The sequence below is a fragment of the Bradysia coprophila genome, unplaced genomic scaffold (genome assembly GCF_014529535.1).
Source record: "Bradysia coprophila strain Holo2 unplaced genomic scaffold, BU_Bcop_v1 contig_94, whole genome shotgun sequence".
In the NCBI taxonomy this organism is placed as follows: domain Eukaryota; kingdom Metazoa; phylum Arthropoda; class Insecta; order Diptera; family Sciaridae; genus Bradysia; species Bradysia coprophila.
This window is the reverse complement of record NW_023504022.1, coordinates 3,256,444-3,282,866: the sequence shown is the minus strand read 5'-3', so window position 1 is coordinate 3,282,866 and position 26,423 is coordinate 3,256,444. Positions and strand designations below refer to the sequence as shown.

At 40.7% G+C, this 26,423-nt stretch overlaps 5 protein-coding genes and 1 long non-coding RNA gene across 8 annotated transcripts; 5 read left to right on the top strand and 1 right to left on the bottom strand.

Moving 5' to 3' along the window:
* Positions 1–7,229: 7,229 nt before the first annotated feature.
* Positions 7,230–8,567, top strand: LOC119084967. The gene is made up of 3 exons (XR_005089179.1): positions 7,230–7,382; positions 8,315–8,467; positions 8,533–8,567. It is a non-coding gene; the product is annotated as an uncharacterized LOC119084967 (long non-coding RNA).
* Positions 8,568–9,392: 825 nt separating this feature from the next.
* Positions 9,393–11,441, top strand: LOC119084964. Of its 2 annotated transcripts, none has more exons than XM_037195116.1 (4): positions 9,393–9,881; positions 10,569–10,731; positions 10,814–11,065; positions 11,121–11,441. In XM_037195116.1, the coding sequence occupies exons 1-4, from the start codon at positions 9,689–9,691 to the stop codon at positions 11,350–11,352; spliced, it is 840 nt and encodes a 279-aa protein (XP_037051011.1). In that variant the 5' UTR covers positions 9,393–9,688; the 3' UTR covers positions 11,353–11,441. The 2 variants fall into 2 exon arrangements, with proteins under 2 accessions (XP_037051011.1, XP_037051008.1); XM_037195113.1 differs by having other exon boundaries at positions 9,396–9,881; positions 10,793–11,065.
* Positions 11,442–11,799: 358 nt separating this feature from the next.
* LOC119084966 lies at positions 11,800–12,473 on the top strand. Its single transcript, XM_037195120.1, has 2 exons — positions 11,800–12,182; positions 12,236–12,473. The coding sequence occupies exons 1-2, from the start codon at positions 11,933–11,935 to the stop codon at positions 12,415–12,417; spliced, it is 432 nt and encodes a 143-aa protein (XP_037051015.1). The 5' UTR covers positions 11,800–11,932; the 3' UTR covers positions 12,418–12,473.
* A 1,846-nt stretch (positions 12,474–14,319) lies between these two features.
* LOC119084963 (uncharacterized UDP-glucosyltransferase YdhE-like) lies at positions 14,320–16,044 on the top strand. The gene is made up of 3 exons (XM_037195112.1): positions 14,320–14,414; positions 14,451–15,051; positions 15,207–16,044. The coding sequence occupies exons 2-3, from the start codon at positions 14,538–14,540 to the stop codon at positions 16,007–16,009; spliced, it is 1,317 nt and encodes a 438-aa protein (XP_037051007.1). The 5' UTR covers positions 14,320–14,414; positions 14,451–14,537; the 3' UTR covers positions 16,010–16,044.
* An 83-nt stretch (positions 16,045–16,127) lies between these two features.
* On the bottom strand, positions 16,128–18,564 carry LOC119084962 (chromatin assembly factor 1 subunit B). Its single transcript, XM_037195111.1, has 5 exons — positions 18,235–18,564; positions 17,976–18,165; positions 17,656–17,908; positions 17,288–17,551; positions 16,128–17,219 (listed from the first exon to the last, which is right to left on the bottom strand). Exons 1-5 carry the CDS (start codon positions 18,364–18,366, stop codon positions 16,184–16,186), a joined length of 1,875 nt encoding a protein of 624 aa, XP_037051006.1. The 5' UTR covers positions 18,367–18,564; the 3' UTR covers positions 16,128–16,183.
* A 3,571-nt stretch (positions 18,565–22,135) lies between these two features.
* On the top strand, positions 22,136–25,929 carry LOC119084961 (vacuolar protein sorting-associated protein 35). Of its 2 annotated transcripts, none has more exons than XM_037195110.1 (9): positions 22,136–22,250; positions 22,695–22,884; positions 22,948–23,141; positions 23,212–23,619; positions 23,798–23,938; positions 23,997–24,241; positions 24,313–24,979; positions 25,203–25,417; positions 25,482–25,929. In XM_037195110.1, the coding sequence occupies exons 1-9, from the start codon at positions 22,248–22,250 to the stop codon at positions 25,831–25,833; spliced, it is 2,415 nt and encodes an 804-aa protein (XP_037051005.1). In that variant the 5' UTR covers positions 22,136–22,247; the 3' UTR covers positions 25,834–25,929. The 2 variants fall into 2 exon arrangements, with proteins under 2 accessions (XP_037051005.1, XP_037051004.1); XM_037195109.1 differs by lacking the exon at positions 22,136–22,250 and adding an exon at positions 22,298–22,448.
* Positions 25,930–26,423: the final 494 nt, after the last annotated feature.

Sequence of the window (26,423 nt, the reverse complement as noted above, 5' to 3'; positions counted from 1 at the left end):
GTGGGCGTGGGGTAATTTAGCACACGGTTCTCAAACTACGCATTTTTCAACTACGTAAACGGTGAACTCGCACACAAATTTTCGATACCAAAATTTTGTAAAAGGAGTCATTAAGTCGATGACATGGTTAAAAAGCATTTGCAGCAATAAACTTTCGTGTGCGAGTTCACCTTTTACTTAGTTTAAAGGTGTATTCTTTTGCCACCGTGTGCCAGATTCCCCGATACCGATTTATGCAATACTTGACCGCATTTTAGTACAGCGCTGTCTGCAAGTTTATATTAAACAAAAAATCTCATATACCTACTCGGTCCGTAAGAACATGGCTTGTTTTAGGGCGTACACCTTACTGTGCATACCAGTTGTAAATCAGTCTGCAATTCATTCACTCGTAAAAGAATTTTCTTTTTTTAATACAAAACTAAGCCTTTTTATCATTGCTGCCCATACTCCCCCGCCCAATGTTAAATTTCCACTCATTTACTGTGTACTGTAATTCCCTTGTAAAGTCGAGGGTCTTACGTCAGAAAATACTTAGGCGTTGAAGTTATGATCGGCTTTGTGAAATGTATGAAGTGTTGGCAAAAACGGAAAATACTAAAATGTTTGTTACGCCTGACGTTGAGTTAAAATAGTTATTTGTTCAACGAGGGAAATTGCATTTCGAGGGTGTTGTTGCTGCGCTCTGGTTCACCCGAGAAAATGTAATTTCTAACTCTTTCCCAAGGTAAACACAACGTATTTCATAATAAAGGCTTCCAAAGTTTCACCGCTGTGAAAATTCCAATAATTTTTGGACGTTTGCCCACTGCCTGTGACTTTATCTCCTAACCTATGCCATTAACTGCATTGTTTCTTTTTGCAGTCGTTCCTCCATTTAGAGAGTGGAGTTTACTCGTTTTGTAACTCGTATTTCACAAAAATATTTTTGCTATCCCACAACAGATGGCCGAAGTTTCTATTCCATTTTTTTTAAATTTTTAACGAAGGGAGGAGATGGCGTTTGTATCGAACTTTCGCACATCTGATCATGCCTGCACGTTAGTAAGCGGGCGTGACGCAAGTCCACTACCAAAAATGTTTTAACAAAATTTTTTTGAGGACGGTGGAGCATATTTACAGCAACTTTTTGACTTCTCCCCTTGGCTCCAATGGCCCAAACTAGGATATCTAAAATCTAGGAATTTATACGAGTTCAACGAGCTATCACACGTTACCGCAGCTTCAAAATTGGCTGAGATATTGAACTTCGAAATATTGATGTTTGTATGAAAATAAGCAAAATTTCGAATTTTTAGATAACTTTAAATAAAATTGGCTACGTCAGTTAGTTAGTTCCTATGAAAAAGGACGATTTCGTAACTCCTAAACGTTTCTTACGATTTTCCTGAAATTTTTGTTATAGGTCAATCTCGGGCCCTAGATTAAAATAAGATTTTTAAAAATGGAGGTATGCAAGCGTTTTTGGGAGTGTGTTAGAAGATTTTTTTCAGCTAGTAATTATGAATTATGATTGGTAAATGTTGGAAAAAGTGTTTTGATGGATTTGGATGACGAAAATACATGAGTGATGTGTTCCAAGGTCGGTTCCTAAATTTTGGGATGAGAGATGATTCCTCTGGCACTTCCTAACTTCCATTGGATTTTTCGATGGATTTGAGCTGTTGTCGACATGAGATGCTTAAAACTAGTGAACTTCGAAAAGAACTGACAAGTACTCGGTTTTGACTAAGACGGTTGTTGACTACGAAAGAGTGAACTCAGAGTTGGTGAATCTCCTTAGCGATGAGCGAGTGCCGCAGTCTGATGATGTTAATGGCTTGTACTCTTACTTCTCGGCGTCCTTTAAGTCTTCTGTCTCCAAATTCTCTGTGACTAAGGAGGTCAGGGTTAAGACTGCCCACTTGAGCTGCCCATATATGAATGATCACCTCGAGTACATGATCCGTAAGCTGTGTAACCTGAGGAACAGGATTAGAAGGAAACGGCGCTTGGGACTTGACCATTCCCATTTGGACCATAAGTTGACTGTTCTGAAGGTTGAGTTTGAGAGGTACCAGTCGCAGTACAAGGAATATTATTATGAAGATCTGTTTCGCGACTGCGAAGGGCCCAAGCGTGTATGGAAGAGAATCAATAAGCTGTTGGGTAAAGCTCGAAAGAGCGGCAGTGTGGTTTCGCTAGAAGATGAAGGAAATCCGGTTGATCGAGATAAGGTCGCCGGGTTTTTTAATGAATTTTTTGCGAATGTCGGCAAGAGACTTGCTGAAGAGATTCCCGGTGGTAACCTGGGCGACTTGAATAAGTTTAATACGCTGACTGTTTCTCCCCTGTCGCTTTTTTTCGAGCCGGTTACTGCTCCTGACGTTAGCTCTATAATCATGTCGATGAATGTTGACAAGTCGCCAGGCTTCGATGAAATTTCAGTGGGCTCTTTGAAATGTTGCTCCACATCGATCTCTCCGTTTTTGAGTGACTTGTTCAATCTGTGCTTGGCCCATGGGGCATATCCTGATGACCTGAAGCTCGCCAAGGTCGTTCCCATTTACAAGAAAGGCTTGACTTCTGAAGTCGGTAACTACCGTCCTATATCTGTACTGCCGGCAGTCAACAAGGTCCTTGAGACTGTGATCCACCGTGCTATTAATGGCTTTCTTAAGCAATTTGATTTTTTTAACATGAGGCAGTACGGATTTAGAGATGGTAGTGGGACTCATACTGCCTTGTTCGAGCTGATTAGCATGATTAACGCTGAGATTGACGAGGGAAGGGTTGTCTCGGGTCTGTTCATAGATCTGACTAAGGCGTTTGATACCGTTGTTCATGAGCTTCTTCTTGACAAACTTGAATTTGCAGGTATCAGAGGTGTGGCCCTAGATTTGGTGAGGAGTTATCTGACTGGCCGGAGGCAATTTACCGTTTGTAACGGCGTGAACAGTGAGCCCGTAGACGTGACTGTAGGTGTTCCGCAGGGAGGTGTGCTGCCCCCACTTCTTTTCGTGGTGTTTATTAACGACTTCTTTGATCTACCGATGAAGTCCTCCCCCTTTGGATGTGCCGATGACACGAACATATTTATTTCGTCGGCAGTAGCTTCTGATCACGTGTCAGGCCTTTCCGAAGATCTTGTTCTTATGGCAGAGTACTTTCGTGTAAATAAGCTTACGTTGAACTTGGAGAAGACGAAATTGGTCCACTTCCGCAAACCCAGCGTCAAAATTGACGATCTTCCAGTTCTGTTTTTTGAAGGTGTGGAAGTCAAGGTGCATTCGTCCGTTAAGTGTCTCGGACTGACGTTAGACGAGTTTGTGACGTGGGAGCAGCACATCTCTAACGTCAGCTCCACGATCTCCAGTCGGATTGGGATTATCAAGCGACTACGTTTCTTACCCAGAAGGGTTCTAAGGATGATATATTTCTCCACCGTGCATTGTCACTTAACGTATTGCATCGGTGTTTGGGGCTCGGCCAAGAAGACGTTGATTGGTGAGCTCGAAGTGCTACATAGATCAGCACTTAAAGAAACTCACAAACTGCCAATGCGGTTTCCGACAGATTCACTTTTCATGTACCACTTTCCTGAGATGTTGACTGTTCCTCAGATGTATGAGATGGCTGTTTGTAAATTCGTTTTCTGCTGCGTGAATGATCTGAAACACCACTCTGTTCGATTTTTTGATAACTCCAATCGCTACGGTACTAGGCATTCTTATCTGCTCAGGATGCCAAAGGTTTCGTCAAAGGACGGTAGCCGCTGCTTGCTATACGCTGGTCCGAAGTTGTTTAATGCACTGCCACCTCAGATTCGAAATTCTCTCAGTCTAAACCAATTTTGTCGTTCATTAAAGGCATTCTTGTTGAATTGATTACGAAATTTTCCTGATTTAATTTACTTTGAAATTACTTACTAGATGAAACTACCATGGTCGAATTATGTGCTTTTACTAATGAATACATACGTACTTCGATACATTTTCCCTTTTTCGGTTCCATATTTGTGGAGCTTGAGTTGTTTAGTCTTGTGATTAATTTTTGTTTTTATGCCTTTACGATTTTATACTTTTGTTAACTTTTTTATAGTAGCTCTTTTGAATTGTTTAGTGCAAACTAGAGTTACGCAGGTCATGTAAACAGAATTTTTTTAAGATGAAATAAATGAAATGAAATGAAGTCCCTGTTTCTACTCACAAAATAACTGATATCGCTGAGGATGACGCTTTCTGAGGCGAAAGTTTTATCAACGAAAAATTGACTTCGGGTATACATGGCATTACCTCCAGACCACATTTATCTTGAAGTTTGGCAGTTAAAATGAATTTTCAATGCCTTTTGATAAAATCAACAGTCAAGGGACCTGATCCACCCATAAGGTGGACTGTAGTATTTGACTTGATTGTATGTAGTATTGAGTTCATGAATGAATGAAGAATTTTGTTGAATTGGATAATAGAATTTATTTTTCACCACGCAGACGACGAAATAGTCATTTTATCACCTCAGCTGAAACTGTGAGAGTCTTTGTTGTGAGAAACATTGTGCTGACATCGAGAAATTGCATTTTCTCGGGTGACTTGTGGCACTCGCTTCTTGTTCCCTAGGCTAATATTATTACTACTCCTCGACGCTAATAGTCCTATCGATAGGGGTCACCTCAAAATTTTCTATTGGTAGGACTACTCTGCCTTGACTACTAGCATCCAGAAAATAAATTCCACCGTCCGATTAAAATAAAAACAAAATTCAAAGAAAAACTCATCGGTCGAAGAAAAATCTAGCACCGACGATGTCCGATTTTGTTTACGCATTATTTGTGTGTGGAAAATTTTCATTCATTTCCCAATTCAAAGAACGAGAGAAATAAAATGTTGTCATTGAAACGGATTACGAGCAAATTTAACAAAATAATAAAATTTTGACTCGCAGGGACTATTTGTGAGGTAACATTTACCCGAATTTTACAAAAATTTGTTTTTGAAAAATTAGGGAAAATTAAGGAAAATGTTGGAAAATATTAGAAAATGTTTTCCCAAAAATAGTTCCTGCTTTTCTGTGACGACTTTGCATCACTAATCGTTCCGAATTATTATTTGGCGGTCGTCCAAAACATTTCATTCAAATCTCTTTCGATCAGAAAACATTTTTATGGAAATACATCATGTTATGGTTCAGACGGATATCGGCAATAAAATTAGTTTTAAAAAAAAATCATTTTAGGGCGGGGCGATTGTGATTTTCTTTTTCTTGAATGCCAATGCGTAGCATTCAATAGGAGAAACAAATACTAACAACGTTTTTAGGATCGAAGGAGCTTTTTTCTTGAAGAGACAAGGGTTCAAGATTGTCTTAAAAAAGGCCAAGTAATGGAGTTTACTATCGCAAAGATGTAAACCAGCATAACCTAGGGGAGCTTGGCCTATGTAGATAATGAGAATTTGTTCGAATTTGTACGCTGCTCATTATATTATTACAATGGGAAGCAGTTGGTCGCGAGACGAGGAAACTATGCTAGGAATAGGAATTTAATTTGGTATTTCAACAAGTTGTCGTTATAAGAGCTTTTTACAAATCGACGGCACAACCACACAACACTCAATAGGTTTAATAAATTACTGCGCTGCAACTGTTCGTACTCGGAATTTGATTCGACCTTACCATTTTGATGAGGCGACATAACTACACGGTCAATATCGTCAGGAACGATATTATCGTTTTTTTAGACGATACTATCGTCTAAAAAACGATATTATCGTCCAAAAAAATTTCATCCAGGACGATAATATCGTCTAAAATTATAAATTTTAAAATGTTTTCAGGACGATATTATCGTTTTCTTGACGATATTATCGTTTAAAAAACGATAATATCGTTTTTTTGGACGATACTATCGTTTTTTTGATGATACTATCGTCTAAAAAACGATATTATCGTTCAAAAAACGATAATATCGTTTTTTTGACGATAATATCGTCCTGGATGAAAATATCCGCTGGACGATATTATCGTTATTTTCTTTTTCTGAACAAATTTATCGTTATTTTGGACGATATTATCGTCCTGGTCGATAATTTTTGGGACGATAATATCGTTCTGGACGATAGTATCGTCCAGAACGATAATATCGTTTTTAATTTATTAATTTTTTTAAATTTGAGACGATAATATCGTCCAGGACGATAATATCGTTTTTAATTTATTTAAAATAAAAATTCTAGACGATAATATCGTCCTGGGCGATATTATCGTTCTGGATGGTTGTTGAAGACGAAACACAAAATCTTGTAGATAAACACCTTTTTATAGACGGCAAATATATATTAAAAATTGGTTCATTTGGTTCCGTAAATTTAAATTTTATAATAGAAAAATTACACAGACTAATTATGAGACGATGCGAGAAAAAAAAATTAACTCCTAAGTTCCGACACCGTTCCGGCGCCCGGCTCGCATTGCGGCCCTCCGCTTCGCTCCGGGACAATGGGCCGCATCGCTCGGCGTGTTAAAACGCTTTTTATGTACAATCAAAGTTGGTATTCATTACGTAAAAAGATGAATTATTTAGGGACGAACTAAACGCCTTTTTTAAACACTGATGTGTAGGTGATTTCCTCTGACACTTGTTTTTCGATGTTTTGGAAGAGAATTCGGTTCTTGCTGCACCTCTGAGTAAAATTGAGTCCTGGACAATATTACACCACCCAAAACTAAACGATAATATCGTCCTGGGCGATATTATCGTTTTTTTAAGCGATAGTATCGTCCTGGACGATATTATCGTTTAAGAAAACGATAATATCGCCCAGGACGATATTATCGTTTTGGACGATATTATCGTACAGAAAACGAAAATATCCATTAGATTTTCTAGAACGGTAATATCGTCCAGAAAACGATAATATCGTTTTTTGAACGATAATATCGACAAGAAAACGATACTATCGTCCAGACAATATTTTAGAATTTTTCAATTTAGACCATATTATCGTCCTGGATGAAAATTTTTTGGGCGATATTATCGTTTTTTTGGACGATAGTATCGTTTTTTAGACGATAGTATCGTCCAAAAAAAACGATAATATCGTTCCTGACTATATTGACGGTGTGGAAATGTCCCGCCACCTACCATTTTCGTTTCAGTGCATAATTTCCCGTTAAAAAATCATTTCAAAATAACGTGAACGCTCCACCCTCAATTTTATATTGTTAGCCGAGTGTTCATTTTGCACACGTTCCATCATTTTATTTTGATGCGCTTTGAGACTCATTCTGATTTTTCTATTCTTCAGTTACATCCGAGTTTACAGATCGTCTACAGTTCCGGTTAATCAAATATCTCGAATCAAAAATGCCCAAATGTCCAAAGTGTGCGAAAGAGGTTTACCATGGTGAGAAAATGGTTGATGAACAGTACTAATATCGATTAATATCCATGCACTGTTTGAATACGCGATCGGTGGTTAGTAATTTAGCAAAGTTTGTGAATCGGTTTTCTTCACAAATTTCAAAAGTAGGACCGCTCAGAGTATTCCTTTCTCTAAACCAAAACCATACACACCTTTTGTATGGAAGCTGGAAGGTGGAGTTATCCAATCCACCCTTCAAATGTTGAGTGTTGAATCAACGCAATTCAAGCATGGATGGTACCCTTAATAGGGTACTGAAACTTGACAGTGTGTCACACAACTGACAAACCCTTCAAAAATCATTTCTTACAAAATAGTACTCTATTTGACGGCTGTCGACTATAATTACTTTTGCTGGAAGTGCGTTGACGTAAATTATGAATTTTCTGATTTTCATTGCACACTCAACACAATGTACAGAAAGTTATTTTCGTTGCATGAACAAAGTATATAAACTCGCTCTCTCTCAACACTCGTCCATAAATCAATGTGAAATGACTTCTTGTTAGAAAATCGGAACCATCTTTCAGCGTAAATTTCATCAAACTCTAACGAAAGTTAAGTCAAGGTCATAACATATGAGACAACTGAACTGGTACGAAAAATGGGAATAATTATTCTGGATGTTGTATTGCTTCGGACATACCGACCGTTAGAAAAAAAATTGGAATAATTGTTTTCCATTTGCCTCTCTGGTGAGATAATATGACGTTTTTTGTTCGTCTGAATATTAAGTGAACATGAGTGGACCAGTTCGTAACACGTAGATACTCATTTGTGGCGGGTGGCGTCTTTTGTGACGATAGTTACTTCACGATCTACTTAATCTACTGTTCATAATGGCAGTGCATTCCACGAAAATGACAAGCTCATTTCTCATTATGTTGTATCTGAACTTGACGTACTCTTTTCAGCCGAGAAGAAAACATCCATGGGTGTCGACTGGCATGCAACATGTTTGAAATGCGTCAAATGTAACAAGACACTTCAGCCCGGACAACATGCAGTTCACGACAACACGCCCTACTGTCACAAACCTTGCTACGCTGCTGCATTCGGCCCTACTCGTAAGTTATGCAAATGGAACGAAGTTTGAAGTAGGTTTTGCTGATTCTTTTGTTGTTCTTTGCAGTTGTTACATGAACCACACGTCAACGAAATTTTATTAAGTTCCTGGTCCTGTGAGAATTTTAAACCATTTGAAATAGCTTGGCAGTTAGAGAAATTTTGGAAATTCATTTTTGTTTTGTAATATGAGAAAAGCTTTTAGAAAATAATAAAAACTAAAATCGCAGGAAATTGATCGACTTGAAAAAATTGAACCAGACTATAATGTTGGACTGGTTGGCTTCAACTATAATAGTACTGAGGCTAAATGTATGACCACCGAAAATGTGCTTTATCAACTAGTTAGCCTTTAAGACTTGGAAACAATAGACCTTTTAAGTTGAAAAAAAGACTAGATGGTCTGGGGGGCTGAATTGACAGATCATCTAGTCTTTTTTTCAACCTAAAAGGTCTATTGTTTCCACTCGACAAAAAGTACTCCGTGAGAGAGCGAGCTGTCAAGTACTCCGTGAGAGTTGTCAAGTAAACAAAGCAAAAATTTAAAAAATTCGACCTTCGTTGAATAAAAGAAATTTTTTCAACAATTTTGGTCAAGTCAAAGCAATGCAACACTTTGTCAATAAAAAATTAAATTTTGTCTTTCACACGGAGTACTTTTTCGTTAAGTGGAAATCAAACCTTATAGTGGGGGAAAATGAGCACGTAGCATCTCCTACCATTATTATTCATGCAGAGAGTTGCTAACAATAGACGTCGTCCCGCCGGCCGGAAGCAACGCCATCTATTATCTCTCTGAATTGATTCCACATGCGATATCCAAATGGATATGTCTTAACACTGGTGACCAATGTGTAATGAATGAATAATGAGAATTCGATTGTAACTTCATCTTTTCTCTCGCCTGTGAATGGCGAAAAGGACTACGTCACACTTTGATCTAAAAAAAAACGATAAATAAATTGCACACGTCAACTGAAGCATCAAAGCCATAATGAGACACTTTTTATTGCGACCGTAAACTTGAACGAAAGCGATATTCGTCTAACTGTTCGTGACCTTACCAATTAGAGTCTTCATTCGCCAAGAAAGTTGTATATAAAGCGCAACATCGAAATTGTTTCATTTTTCAATCAATCGTTATCAATCCAAGAAAAAGTACAAGTCCGCACGCTTGGTGGTTTGAAGAGTGAAATTTTTCAATTTCTAAATATTATTTCAAAATGACAAACTTAGAAACAAAATTAATTGTGGTGATAGTGTTCGTCGTAGCGGTTGTAAGTGCAGGCACATCAAACGACACAGAGGAAGTAAATGCAACAATTGAGAAAACAAATGATTCAGCTGCTCTGACTGACATTGGAACGAGTAGAATAAAACACCACTACCTACCACTTTATGGTGGAACAGCTCTTCGTAAGTCTTGAAAGTGATGCAAGTTCATTTTTTTAGGTATAACTAGGGTTATACTAGGGTTAACTAGGGTCAAGTTATTTTTTGAACTCAGAGCTATTTCTCGCATCATTGGTACGCCAAGCGAGTCGCCACCGGTCGTCGGTGGGGTTTGATTTTTTATTTGTACAAGTTGGCACACATGCATTGGTACATTATGCCCCCTGAAAACCCGTGCTTCCACCTACGTAATAAAAACAAACTAAGCGAGATAATCCTAATCTATTTTCTACGAAGGCAGTCAGCGATTCTATCTAATGTGCTCTTACACTATAGAAACATTTTGTTAAAACAAAATGAAGTAAAAGATTATCCGACCAACATTAGGAGACATTTGATTCGGTAACTTCGCTTGTTCTAAGCATACATTTTGGTTAGAATGTTAGTTGTTCAAATGTTTAAAAGTGAGTTGCCTAAAGCCTTAAACACACGAACAATTTATCGTTGATGGGATCAAGAATTATGCTACGTTTTTCATTGTTTAGCTTGTGGTCGGATTTCAATGGAAAACGCAGAATAATTGTCGATCCTGTCAAGGCAAAATTGGCCTGTGTGTTTCCGGCCTAATGAATAAATCTTGATTGAGGTGTGACAAAGTGCAGCTGCTCAGACAATATATCGATTTTGTTTTCAACTGAATCTTTTTTATAGTTGGACTCGGTGGACTTCATGCTCTGGCCGTTTTGTATGCGATAAAAATTAAAGTCATAGTCGTTGGCATTATTATAGCCCTGTCCATTTACTATTATTCGAAAATCTATTTGAAAGGTTGCCATTACAAAGAAATTATCCGTGACACGAATCCATACGAGAGGTGAGACATTAAGCCCGACATAAGTACGAAACCTTAATCAAAAATTCCAAAAATTCTTCAGTTTTACAAACTATGGTCCCAGTGGATATTCGAATTCATTACCAGCAGGTATTGGCTATCCCGGCACAGATCGTTTCAATTCACTTTCGATAGCTTCAATCGATCATGATCATCATCATGAACATATGAGCCCCAGTCATGAATCGATTCCTAGCTCTGTGGAATCGGATATAAAGTCATCGTCACCAGCATCAACACCAATAACAGCTGAACCGGAAGTGGCGCGCCGAATTTACAATCAGATGCGACAATTTACGAGTCCACTATTCAATAAGTAAGTGGCCGAATTCACAGGGACCTAGAAATTGTAATAAGACAAATCATTTCAGCATTGACTGGTCGGATATGGCATTTCAATTACTGGGACTCGATTCCGACGATTGCCGACGACGCTTCACATGTGAACTGGATTTTAGAGTGAAACAAATTCCATTCTCGAGTTACATGTTCGAGGCAGACGGTCCAGCATTCCTTGACAAATATCGCGAAACTGAAAATGATGTGAACAAGGCCACAACGTTTTCAGACTGTGCATTGTTTTATGGAGAGTGTAAATATTGAGGAAATGACCCCTGGGCAGTGATCTCATTTTGTTTAATAAAAATAAATTTCTCTCGTAAAATTGGTTCAGCGTTTCTTTGCTATTATCTTCTCTGGGAGAGGCAACATTTATAGACTGTCAAGATCGTTTTTTGGACGATAATATCGTTCCAACAATGATATTATCGTTAAGAAAACGATGTCATCATTTCTTAAACGATAATATTGTTTCTGACTATATTGACCGTTTAGAAATGTAGTTCCACCCTTCTTCGTCGTCTCTATGTGAAAAACGATTTCGGCTGCAAAATTTTACCGACTGTACTAGCCGGGGAATTTTGGTGCGTAAACTCATGGTACAAACATAATTTGTTCAAACAACGTAATGGAAAATGATGCGCACGATAGCAAAACATGACATCATCATCATCATCATCACCATTCATATTGAGCACAAGAAAAAAGTGCTAATTCGTTGAAAAATCTTGAGAAATAGATCTCACTTTTTCGCACTTTCAACACACTGATCGGCTGCACGTCTCCAACGACAGTAGCAGATTTTTTTTACCTTTATTTCACTCTCGACTCTCAACAGGTGAAAATGGAAATCATCAGATCGGCCACCATATTGATTGCGTGTGTACTTGTTGTAATAAATTGTGCGGTTGCGGTTAAAGAATTGCCAACAGACCACCCGGAATCGGTGGAAATAGAAAATAAAAATGATGAAAGTGCGAAACGTCCAATAAGACAAGTTGCAGTTAATGTGGGACCTGTCGGAGTTGGTGTAGGCCCATTTGGAGGTGTTGGAGTGCGCGTTGGACCGTGGTTTAATCTTGGAGTGGCGCCAAGTAACTTCTGACGTAATTGTTTCCTTTGAATATTTCGATGAATTTCTTTCCAGGCTATAGACGTGCGGCTCCTCTGCTATATCCGGCTCCAGTTCCTGTCGCTTATCCAGTCGCATATCCAGCTGCCGTTCCAGTCACATATCAAGCAACCGTTCCAGTCACATATCAAGCAGCCGCTCCGGTTCAACAGAAATACTCTTACAGCAGCAACTATCGATACAATTATGCTTATTGATGAAACGAAGGTTGGAAAGGGCACCCTTGAAAATAAAAATTTGTCTCACATCCGCTGACAGTGTTCGTTCACTTTTTTAAACTTTGGAACGCAGAGAGTAGATCTAAATATTAGTTTTTCGAAACGTAACGGATCAAAAAAATTCAAGGAAGATTATCAGACGAAATGTAGGCGACGTCTGTATAAAGGCACAAAATTTCCTGATTCTGATTTCTTATTTCGGCGTCGATTCATTTGCACTATCTAAAGTATGAACTACAAATTTTAGTCCAGGTTCTTATGTCGAATAAAACCGTTGCGTGCGCTTGGGCAGTTAACAAAAATTTGACATTTGGATACGATAGAGTGTTGAAAGTTGTAGAACTAATTTTTGTTTTATTGATTCAGCGAACCGGTAATACCGGTAAAATAACCGGTTTAGTATAAAAATAAAAATTCGAATGTCTCCGTTAAAATGCAAAATTTTCTTATTAAGATCTGGTTTCGTTCAAAAACCTGATTCATTTGGGATTCCCAAAAAATTTTGACACAAAAAACCGGTAATTTTGACCTCAATTTCCCCGACCAAATCGAAACATATTTTATTGATATGGAAAGCATAAGACAAGCATTTTCAGAAGGACCATAGAAACTGGGAGTAACAAAAGTTCTTTTTTTTTGTCTGCAAGCTAAGTAAGTAAGTTAAGCTCAAGTGTTTTTCGTTCAAAAATGCTATTAAACCAGTAGAAAACCAAATCAACTTGATGGAAGCGAACGTAGTCTGTGATGTCTAGGATTGGGACCGGGTGGAGCATTCAGGACTGAACGAAATTGTAGGTTCTGCTTACTAATAGGTATTGTAACACTTTGACCACATTTTAGGCATAATAAATCCAAAAGAACCTATTTCAGGAATCCCATATAATTTTTGCATGTTTCTAGTCTCAGACAAAAATTATTCCCATAAAATGTCGGCAATGACTTAGACTTTCGAACGAACCAAATCTCATAAGAAAATTTTGCTTTTTAACTGAGACATTCAAGTTTTTAGTTTCAAACTGAACCGGTTATTTTACCGGTATCACCGGTTCAATAAAACAATTTTAGTTCCACAACTTTGACCCCTCTACCATATCCAAATGTCCAAATTTTCGATAAGTTCCCTAGCGTGCGGATCAACAAATAACCCGGACTAGTTAGATAATTCAGCTCTAAAAGGTACCTCAACTTTAAACATATGTGCAGACTGCCAATGGTTGATGCATTTAGAAGATCACGCTAACAATAGATCGCATGTTACAATGCAATAGTACGGTCATGAGACCAGTACATAACTGTTGCTAATTACAGTTCAATGCATCATGTAAATACATCGACTAAGCAAATGAAGACGACTCCCTTCAATTAACTCGCACATTATCTCATTCAGATTTTTTTTTGCTTTGTCATAGAGGCAAAACTCTAATTCAACAAGCACTTATATAGTTGTGTAGGTCAAAGATAAGTGAATTGACAAAAAGTTGAGGTCTAAAGCCGAAAGTAGCTAACGACCGATTTTTGCAGGTATACAATATCATGGAAACGCAGGGATCATTTTAGGGAATTTTAATTACGAAAAATTCTGAAAGCTCCGAATAATTCGGGAAAATATCCGGAAAACTCCGAATAATTCAGGTTAAAGAATTCGGAATTTAAATTCTCCAAAAAAAGCCCTGTGCAAACAAACTTTTGCAGGTTTTTGTTTGCTAGCTGTATAACTGTGACACAATCACTAACATCCATCGAAATACGATTTACGACTAACAACACTGTACTAGTACAGCTGTTGTCTCGTTGTAAACTTATGGTTTAACTCTTACGCATTGCCAAACAACTTAATGTTCTTCAGTGTGTCGCTCGATCTTGATAGTTTTTGCGGCTTCTCCGAAAATTCGGCCAATGACCGCTTTAGGCTTTAGGTCTTAATCAATCGGTTAATCTGCTAGCCATACAACAATCACCGTTTGCTCAATCGTGCCTATAATTACGAATTATACATACAACCATCGCATGCGTATGTTGATTTGATTGGCATATCGTGTGTTGCTAGTTGTATCCGGGCCATTGAATCGAAATCACCTAGTGCCGTCGCTCAGTCAATTATGTCGAACTCTAAATTAAAAATTTTATTCGCTCCGGCTCAAGGCATGGGTCATATCGGTGCATGCCATGGTCTAGCCGATATACTGCGTCAACGGGGCCACGAATGCATTGTCATATTGGACGTTCAGTTCAAGGGACGGCTCGCCAAACACGGCTACCGAGAAGCGATTCTACAAGAGATCGGACCTGAGCAACATTCATCTACCGAACCGGAATTGCTGAAAGCTTTTTTCCGCGATCATCCCCACGACATTATCTCAATGCCAACGATCGATTCGTTCAAGGCGTTGAGTTCCGTTTTTGCTGTCATGTTCGAGGATAGTAAGAAAATGGAGGTGAATTTTAAGGCGGTAGTCGACACTGTTCAACCTGACATCATTATATGCGACATGCACGTAGCATCGCCAGCTCTTATGAACAGTGACATTCCGTGGTTGTTTTTGGGTTCCATGGGACCGTTGGAGTTCTACAATGCATGCAATCCAGACGATAGACTACCACCAGCATGGTCAGGTTTGGGAGCCAAATCCTCAGACGATGTCTATGACTCCCGACAGCCTCTTTTCAAAATTTCCCGCAGATGAGACTGCGAAAGAACTGTTAGGCTGACGGGATTTGTAGATCTGTCTTTAACACAATTTTTGACGTTCGAACTTACTATCTAAAAGGTTTGTCCGTGCGTGGCAACAAGAGTGAATGGCAAGAATTTCGTAAACAAGTGGCTGCGGTTGCATCGGCAGGTAATCTATCCGCACTGGTCAACGAATGGTATCATGGTCTTTGCGGTGAAAACTTGCCACCATCTGGATTCCAACCACTGTCCTCGCACCTAAACATTTACATAACGCCCGAAGAACTGGATTTCAAGGAAGCCGAACCGTTGGGTGAAAATTGGATCGGTGTAAACGGTTTCGTTCGTTCGACCGACGAAACGATTACAATACCCGATTGGCTCATCAAAAGACCGGGCAAGCTGATCCTGTTGTCATTGGGATCTCTTGCCAGTGGTCACTTGGAGCTGATGAAATTCGTAACGGAAGCGCTAAGCAAATCCGATCACAAATTTGTCGTTGCAACCGGTGCCAACCATGACAAGTACACTCTTCCCGACAATATGTGGGGTCAATCGTTTCTACCGCAGGCGGCTCTATATCCGATGGTTGATTGTGTTATTGCACACGGCGGTAACAATTCCTTGTACGAATCGTTTTACTATGGAAAACCGTTGCTGCTCATTCCGATCTTTGCCGATCAACTTGATAATGCACAGCGTCTGGTCGACACGAAATTGGGGTACCGTTTCGCGCGTGGTTCGAGCGCTGACGATTTCGTTAAGCTCGTTGATCAACTGGCCAACGACAATCAATTGAGCGTTCGCATGAAGGAAATCGGTGAACGAATTCGGAGTTGTGACGAAAAGCGAATTATCGCCGAGAAAATCGAAGAAATTGGGCAACAGAATAGATTGTAGAAGAAGTCAGTGCAAATAAAGCGAACTGCTGTCCTGGAGAGAAGTGCCGTTTTAATAGATTAATCCCTGACAGATTGAAGCAGATAGCATTCACCACGAAATGAAAATCACTTCAACAGTTGTTGTGGTTCATCGCCTCTTTATTTCCAATGTCCCACCGCACTGCTCTCGTTTTCAAAACAATTTCTTATTTGACTTGGGCGTCGATATCGTTCTCAGTTCCACTCGTCTTGTCGTTTTCGAATTGGGCGTCACCTTCACCTCGTCCTCCATCGAATCGTCCATACTGCTGTCGTCATACACCAAACGAATATCTTCCGTCAACTCGGCAACCACCGCACATTTCGTTGTGATTAGGTCTGGTTGATCACTTCCACTTGTTTCCACATCGATTGGTCTCGGTTGATCGATGGGCCACGCATCCAACGCATCGTCTTGTGTCACCACGGATGGACCGGACTGCAAAATAACTCTCGGCTGACGACGCACTGCGATTGGTGTTGGCTGCTTCTTGTTGCTGGAAGGTTTTCTCTCGTCCGGGCAACTGGGCGAATTGCTGGTAACACATCTCGGCTGGCGACGTACACTGATCGGTGTAGCTACTTTCGGTGCCGAGTCGTCGAACTTGTCGTCGATTTTGATGATGTTGGATGGAATTTCGAGAATTTTGTCCTTTGACGGGGTGATGTTGAATTTTGACGGCGCAAATGCGGTTGATGCATTGTCCACTCGTGGTTTGTGTCGAAATGCAATTGGCGTAGCTTTCGTTTCACTTGAAGCAGATTTCTGCGAAACGCCAGAATTGGCCAAATTTTCGGTATTTACTGCAGGTGGTCGATTTTCCTGTACATCAATCGGCTGTTGGTCCATTTGCTCCTTTTCTGTGTAAATTGTTCCCAGTTCATCATCGGCAAATGTGATCAATGTACAGAAGCCATCAGAACTGGAGACCACTAGCACTTTACCGTCACTGGACCATGCCAGGTCGGTTAGCCTGGCGTAGTGTATGTTCGATATTAGGCCGAATGGCATTCGTTGCTGTGTGTCGTACAAACAGACGGAACTTTTTGTTGCAACGGCAAAGACCATTCGGTACGGCAGGTCAATGATCGGTGGATTCGATTCGTCAGAGTCACGTAACTCGAATAACAGCGGACAGCAACGGGCAGCGATAGTGAACTGGTCGGGTGATGGTAGCACGATTGCCGGTCTGTATGATCAGGGACGAGAATGGATATTAAGACGGGAACATTCCAGCGAATTATTCGTTTGGCTTACGTTTTCTGGTCGAAACGAGTGTACACATACGTTGTGTGGATCGGCTTGCTGTTGTCACCATTCAGTTCGGCTACACCGGACGGAGCTATGATCAATTTGCCATCGGGACTGAAACATAAGCGTCGGTAGAAGGTCTGCAGCGTTTCATCGTGGAACAGGCGAACAACTTTTCCCGACAGTGGTGAGTCGGTTGGGACAGGTAGAACACATTTGCCACTTTGATGAAGGAGTTTCTTTGAATTGACGTCGTACGTGCGCATGTAACTGAAAATGGAGGATTAATTGCTGCTCGTTAACAGATTCTGAAATACGAAGGCTTTACACCATCATCACCATCCTCTTCACGTACACCTCAATCCATCACTTACCGATCGGTGCTAAGTGTGATCAAAAACTGATTTTTCGGGTCCCATGCAACTCCCTGCACAAAGTTTTTATGTTCGCCGAGTATGGACTGTGGTTTCCCTTTCAATACATCCCACACCATGGCGGTGTTGTCAACCGATGCGGAAATTAAATTCAGTGAATCGGGAGACCAAGACAGGTCGTATACGTCTTCCATGTGACCGCGAAGAATTTTGAATGTGATCCAGATCTCTTTGTCCTGTTCGTTGGTCGTGTCTACGAAATAAATCGAATTGAACGAATGCCAGCTGATCAACCCATTGTCACTCCACATTCCACTCACCCAAAATATTGACCGCTTCCGATTCGCTTTTCAATTTCCAAATGAATATCACACTCTCATCGTCGCCGGAAGCCAAATACTCGCCGGACGGTGACCATCGAACAACATTTACAGCCTTCTGATGTCGAGAAAGATCAGCAGCAATTTCTGGCTGCACTCGACCATCGTCATATTCAATCAGATGCCAAATCTAATCCGAAAATGGTCCAGTCGGTACACATTGCAATGCAAAACGTTGTAAACAACAGTCGATCCTTACCAATACATGAGAATCCGTTCCACCGGTGGCCAGTCTATAGAAGTCATTTTTATCCTGCAATTTCGGTTGAATGTCGATGCTTAAGACTGGGTCACGGTTGTGCCACGAAATTTCCGGGATTGTGCACTTCATTATTGTCAATTGTTATTGCGCAAATAAACCAAGATTGTTCGGCGGACACTTCTATTTTGAGTGGTGGAAAATAGCGCCAAAATAAACGTCCATTGGTAAGGAGTGAGAGAGATGGGGCGCGACAACAAAGAAATGTCAATCGACACTTTTATGTTGCGTAGACAACACTGGCTGCTAAAGGTGTTATCAGATGTCACTAACAGTGTTGCCCTGTAAGATTCATTCAGGTAATCGAGTAGAATCTTACCTGACTGAACCTTACCCGGCAACACTGACTGCCATTCAGTAAGAATATTTCTATAGATCTCTGCGGTTTGCGAAACTGATGACAGCACAACGCAGTCAACGTCAATTAATTGAGGTTAATGACTACTTGACGAAATGTGGGGTTACGTTGACGAGTACCGTATGATGAAAATGATCTATAGCCAACCTCGCAAAAGCGGAAAATTATTTAAATTACTGGAAATTTCTATCTTAACTGTTTTCCTAAAAAAAAATTCAAAAACATCCCCTCTTTGCGAAGTTGGCTGTGTTTAGTTTGCACACAATTTCTGTCTCCTCGATTAGCTCCCAATTCACTATTGTCCTAATTCGTATCCTCGTCGTCAATCTGTTCCCCTCGTGACATTACATGAAAGCCTCTTCCCTGCTTCTGTGTTAGACACACTCCATGGTCTTCCCTGGGTGATACACTCCATCAAATATTGTTGTGCAATGGCATCCCGACAGCTGACAGCCGGCAGCACCAACCGTTAATACGTTTCCAACATTGCCGATTCCAGTTGCGACAGCCGCATCAAATTGGTTCCAACCAGAATTTATAGCTTTTCACGTTTCTTTTCGCGTCGTGTCCGTTCGCTGGAATGGTCGTGATATTGCTCATGGAACTAAGTTGATCCATATGTTTGTGGACGTGGAATGATGGTTCCTTGACTTTTAGTCAGACAACAAATTTAACAAAAAAATGTTTTCCGGCTTACTTTTAAGCTATGTTACATTAGGAAATCATTAGATTTTGGTTATTTCAACTAAGTGACGAAATTGATGCAACGGTTTTGCTCGGCAAGGGGCAATCAATGAAAGTCCAATTGGTTCGTTTATCACGTATACTGTTCCGAGCTTTCGGCCGATTTTGTACGTTCTTGCAGTGGTAAATAATTTGAGAATCTCAGTGTTTCACAGTGTTTTTATAAAATGAATTCACCAACTGGTCCTCAAGCGCGTACATGAAAAGGTCAAGGCCGCACTGGCCACCAAAAGGCGCATCGGGCGAATTGGCTGAAAAAGACTCAGAGGCGCCTTTATTGGTCTGAGGAGCGTAAAAAAGGAAAAGGCGCATCGGACATCGCCTGATCGCTCAGTATAACCAGATCGGGCCTGGAAAAGGTAACTACACCTACACAGTTCATGAAAAATGTCGGAAAAATCGACACTACAAAATAATGGCCTTCATTCACTGATTTTAACTTTTATCGCTCAGCTAATCCGGTCAAAACGTCAAAGGTAACTTTGTGGTTATATTATTCACGGCCGATTTTGGAGCTCTTTACATATATAATATATATCTTCGTCGCCCAGTGAATGAGCCGAGTTAATGAAGCGAAATTTTGACAACTCCCATGGCGATGTAAACATTTATTTATTTTATTTCATTTGACTATTTGAACACGATTTATCGATTGAAAACTAATTATTTTTGATAAATATTAAGTAAAACCCAAAGTAATTGACATCTTGAATATCACTTTTATAATTGACGAGTTAATTCTTCCCGAACGAAATCGGTCGTGAAGAATGTAACCCATAGAGTTACACTCGAGAGATGGCATGGTGGCGCTGTCATTAGCCCCGTACGAAGTACGAAGGGGCTTATAGGATTACGATGCCCTGTGTAATTGATGGAATTCGAAGCAGACGGTAAGGGCAAAGTGTTTGCCTATGTTCATAGATAACGAATCCGCAATAAAAATTTTGTCCGTCCGTCCGTCCGTCCGTCTGTCCGTCCGTCTGTCCGTCCGTCTGTCACGTCGGTATCTTGAGTAAATCAAATCCGATTTCAAAAAAAAATTTTCCCCTGAAATATAGTCGAAATAGTGAGGCTAAGTTCGAAGATGGGCAATTTTGGGTCGACCCCTCCCGAGCTGGGGCGCCATAACTGATTTAACGTTTTCCGAAGATATCTGCGGCCATTCAAAGGCTAAACATGTAAGTGATACGTCAAATAAAAGGTATTTACAATAACGATCGACAAAAAAAAGTTTATGGAAATCAGATGATCGACTCGTTAGTGAGACCCCTTGGAGTGCACTAGGTACAGGGTGGCAAGCCGTTTTTGCTTGTAGGTTGGCCAAATTTGAACGGATTTCGATGGATTTTGCTTTATTAGATAGGTATTGACCGTGCCAATCAGGGAAAAAAAAGTTAATGGAATTCAGTTTACAGAAGCGTGAGCTAGGTCTCTTGGAGTGAGCTTATTTGTGGCTACTCGGCCGTACAGTGAACGTGGTGTTTTTTGTTAATATATCGAGTAAACTATGACCGAATTTCATGAATTTTTTTTTGTTTGAAAGGTATTATTGAATGTAAAGCAGCTGTACTAATTTCCACCTCCTAACAAAATGGTCGTCGGCCGCCATTTTGGATTTTTGTAAAAACAATAGAAATCGGTGAAAATGATACTTACAAAGTTACTGATCAGTGGGAAGTGATTGGTTATGTGTGTGGGGTGTTTCAAGCATCCCAAATAAGGATATCTATTTATAAATATATACAGCTATATTGAGCTATATAACGGTGTAGATAGTTCTTTTGAGCTATATACTAGCATATTTATTAGTAAAATGTTTATTTATAGGTAAATATAGGTTAATATAAATTGTTGCAAAAATTTTTAAGTTTGGGTTACAGTTGAAAGGAACGTCGTACGGGGCTTCGTAATTGCGCTATGCGCAATTTTTAAGACGTGCACATTTCATAAGAATTTTAGGTTAGTAGGTTTAGGGTAAGAGTAGGGCGACCGACGAACTAGGGTCGCGTACGCAATAGATGTACGGGTTCGTACGGGGCTCAGTCGCAGCGAACGCTCCGACTGTTCTGACGGCTCGTTTTTAAACATGTCTGGGTGCCCATGTAATTTTTAGGTTCCGATTAGCATCAGCCACCTCTCGAGTGTAACTCTATGATGTAACATCAAAGTTATCTTTGACATGATTAACTAGGAGAATCGGCTCCCAGTAAGAGCGCGTACAACAATTGTTTTTCATTCACTCACGAAAACTTTTGTCGATCAGCTAATACTGTCAAAGTTAACTGTGAATTTAGATTCTTCACAGCCGATTTTGTCAGTGAATAATTAACTTGTCAGTAGAGATGTGCGGGCCGCCCGAAAATGTCGGCCCGTCCGAGTTTTTATCCGGCCCGATCGGGCTTGGGCCGGACGGGCTATAAATACGTCGGGCCAGTTCGGGCCGGGCTTTAAAAATGAATTTCGGACCGGGCTTCGGGCCGGACGGGCTTCAAAAAAACATCGGCCCGCACACCTCTACTTGTCAGTGAAACTTGACATTTCTGATGTTGTTTATATTTCTACAGCAGTTGTCAAAATCCACCTTCATTGACTCGGTGCGTTCACTCACAGATTAGTTAAAATTAACTTGTCAGAAATCGCTACTACTATTTTTAACAAATGACAGCCATTCCTAATCCCCCTTCAAACTTCCTTAAACACTGAATCAACACTCGAAGATGTCAATACTGCTCACCTGTCATCACGGTGTTTTCCGATGGAAAATTATTGAAAACGTCAAAGCAAATCACCCATCGGACGGTCGATTTGTTATTTATTTATTTTTTCTTCTGATAAGGTGAATTGATAGATAATGGTAAGTCGAATTGCCCTCTGGGTTCGATTGAAATCCGTGTCGTGTGTCGAACGGTCAATTGATAAACGTTTGAGCGAGTGAAAAATGTACCCGTGGAATTCATTGTACGACAGCAGCAGCCAATTCACCTATTTGACAGAATTCCAACATCAGTATCGTTTCTCTGATGATACGTCGAAAAGGTCATCGGCAGTCAGGGTGGATTCTTTGATTTAGTTTTCTTTGATTCAAATTCTGCGATTAAGCTCCGTTTTGCATGGGAAACGAAAATTGTTTCCATTTTCTAATGTGACCACAACATAGAATGTTTCAGCCATTTGGAATAAAGGGGTGGGGTGATGCAATCATCTGTGCATTCTTGTCTGTGTAGTCCTTTCCAATTGAAACTGATTTGATTGAGATGAAAACCGTTCCATCACAATGTTATGATCAAATTCCTTGCAGACCTTAACCACCGTAATGGACGACCAAGAGAAATTGCTGGGCGATGCCATTGCCATTGTACGAAGTCAAGCATTCCAAATGAAACGGTTCCTCGACAAAAGTCGCTTAATGGATGCATTGAAGAGTGCCAGCACCATGTTGGCTGAGCTGAGAACGTCGCTGTTGTCACCGAAAAGTTACTACGAACTGTGTAAGGACACTTCACCCTTCACGGTGTTGGTGGTGTTTTGTTCTATTGCAAATTCTGTTTCAGACATGGCCATAACGGATGAGCTACGTCACCTGGAACTGTATTTGTTGGACGAATTTGAAAAGGGCAGAAAGGTGGCCGATCTGTACGAATTGGTACAGTACGCTGGGAATATTGTGCCTCGCTTGTATTTGCTGATCACCGTGGGCTTGGTGTACATTAAAACGAATAATTCGTTGAAACGGAGCATCCTCAAGGTGAGTACAGCCTTTCCCCTTTCTGGAAGACAATGCCATCAGCAACGCAAACACCATCTCGATTTCCCAGGATTTAGTCGAAATGTGCCGTGGCGTTCAAAATCCATTGCGTGGCCTGTTTCTGCGGAACTATTTGCTGCAGTGCACCCGCAACATTTTGCCCGATGTTCTGCAGTCCGACGACGAACAGGAGGGCGTCGTTTACGATTCCATTGACTTTGTGCTGATGAATTTCGCCGAAATGAATAAGCTCTGGGTGCGAATGCAACATCAGGGCCATTCCAGCGAACGGACACGACGCGAAAAGGAACGCGAAGAGCTGAAAATTCTGGTCGGAACGAATTTGGTGCGGCTGTCGCAACTGGAATCGGCAACGTTGGAAACTTATCAACGGTTGGTGTTACCGGGCATTTTGGAACAGGTTGTCAGCTGTCGGGATGCCATTGCACAACAATATTTGATGGAGTGTATCACCCAGGTGAGACCTTGGAGGATGTGTAACCGAAGCAGTGAAAAGGCTTTTATGTAATGTCACGAAGGAAAACGCTTCGCTGGGAGCTACTGTCACACAGTCCGACGATTATTTCTGACTTGTGAAATCCTTCACGGTCCGTAGTGGATCGTTTGCGGTTATTGATCGTTTCACAATTTCCCAGGTATTTCCCGACGAATTCCATTTGCAAACACTGGATCCATTCCTGAAATCGTGTGCTCAGCTGCAGCCGGGTGTCAACGTGAAAAACATTATCATTTCGCTGATCGATCGACTCGCTGCGTACAATTTGCGAAATGCCAAGGTAATTCCGATCAATGTATCGTCGACCGGCTAACAACAATTCCGTTCCACCGTTCCAGACTGTGACTGAACCGGGCGAGGAAATCACCCCGATAATTCCGCAAAACGTTCAATTGTTCGAGGTGTTCAGCATTCAGATTGCGAACATCGTTCAAGTCCGTACCGATATGCCGTTGGAGGATACCGTATCTCTGCAAGTATCGCTAGTGAGTTTGGCTCAGAAGGTCTATCCAGATCGGGTGGATTATGTGGACAAAGTGCTCGAAACAACCATTCAAATTTTGGATCGGCTGAACATGCATAAGTAAGTGGCGGGACATTTCGATACCGGTGTACTGTGAACTAATTGAGTTTCTCTGTTGCATCGCTCCACAGTATTGCGCATACTCTGTCCGTGAACCAGGAATTGTCACGACTGTTGCGCCTCTGCATCGATTTCTACAACAACATTTTAACGTTGATCCAACTGAAATTCTTCAGTCCGTTGCTGGAGAAATTCGACTACACGTCGCGAAAAGCGCTCGCCTTGTACATCGTACTGAACATCCTGGAAAACGAAACGCTCATTCCCACCGCTGATGAAGCAGACTCTGTTCTTGTCATGATAGCACCGCTGATCAAAGATGACAATGAACAAGCGCCCGAAAAACTCGATCCGGAAGATTTTGCCGAAGAGCAGGGCATAGCCGGCCGATTCGTTCATCTGCTGAAAAGTGACGATCCCGACATGCAATACAAAATACTGCAGATCGCTCGCAAACACTTCGGTTTGGGCGGAACGCAACGCATCAAACACGTGCTGCCGCCGTTGATCTTTCAAGCGTTTCAATTGGCCAACAAATACAAACAGATTGCCGACGAGGATGCGAATTGGGACAAAAAGTGCCAGAAGATATTGCAGTTCTGTCACAGTACGATATCGGTGCTGGCTCGGGCTGATTTGCCCGATTTGGCGTTGAGATTGTATCTGCAGGGTGCTCTGGTAATCGGACAGATCGGTTACACGAATCATGAGACGGTGGCGTACGATTTTATGACACAGGTGAGTGTCTGTCATGTTCAGAACGAATGTCAGGTTGGGTCATTCAATCCCTTATTTTACATCCTGAAATTCAGATCCTTTAAGAGTAAAATAAGGGACCTAGGCCTTTGCACGTAATTGATTTTCGAGTGACTGAATTGTTCACATAATATGAGGCTGGAATCAACAATTACTTCAGTCCCAGTCGCTTGAACATTTTTTTTTTGCTTCTTGTTCTATTCAGGCTTTCTCATTGTACGAGGATGAGATATCCGACTCAAAATCTCAGCTGGCTGCAATAACACTGATTATGTCGACATTCGAGCAAATGACCTGTTTCGGAGAAGAAAATGCCGAACCGTTGCGAACAAACTGTGCCCTGGCTGCGTCCAAGCTGTTAAAGAAGCCAGATCAATGCCGTGGAGTCGTTACGTGCGCCAGTCTATTTTGGAGCGGAAAGTATGGAATCGACTGCCTTTGATCCGTTGTGATCAATCTAACGAAATTCTCCCTCGTTTTTCAGAAAAAATGGCGAAGAGATGCGTGACGAGAAACGAACCCTGGAATGTCTGAAGAAAGGTGCACGCATTGCGTCACAGTGCTTGGACACTGGTGTACAAGTGCAATTGTATGTGGAATTGCTCAATCACTATTTGTTCTACTTTGAGCGCGGCAATTCGTTGATAACGATCACGATGCTGAATCAATTGATTGCCAAGATCAATGAAGAGCTGCCGAATTTGGAGCAATGCGAGGAGACGAAACAAATTGAAATGCACAGCAACAATACGTTGGCGCACATAAAATTGCGCATGGATTCAGTGGCAAATGAGAGCGGGTTGGATGTGTCGTTTGCTGGCATTGCTTTGAATTAGGAACGAAAGTTATTTTAATCAAATTTATTTAGTTTAAGCGAAAAAGTATAAATTGTAACATTGTCTCAAGAGTATTAAACACGATATTGTATATGAGAAGCCAGTTTGAGATCTTCTTTAACTTAAAAAGCCCAATAAAACGGATACTCATCCTTATCTGGTATGGACACGGATACATCTTCTGGACCCATTCCACCATCACTGGAAAATTATCTTTTTAGTGTATCGTGCCGGCAGGACATCAAAAATCTTTTTTCAAGATATCAAAAGCATTTTTTGAAGATTTAAAAATCTTTTTTCAGGGTATCATGCCCGCACGTTAGTAAGCGTTCGTGACGCAAGTCCACTACCAAAAATGTTTTACAAAATTTTTTTTTGATGACGGCGGAGCATATTTACAGCAACTTTTTGACTTCTCCCACATTTGAACGGCCACACTGCATGTTATTCAGCTTTCCTTCTATCAAGTGATTACACTTTTCCGAAGTTTATATAGATTGTGGTAGGAAAAGTGTTTTGTCATAATTTATTTGAGCATTAAATGAGATCTCTTTCCGATAAATAAAAAGGTATTAACGGATAATCGGTTC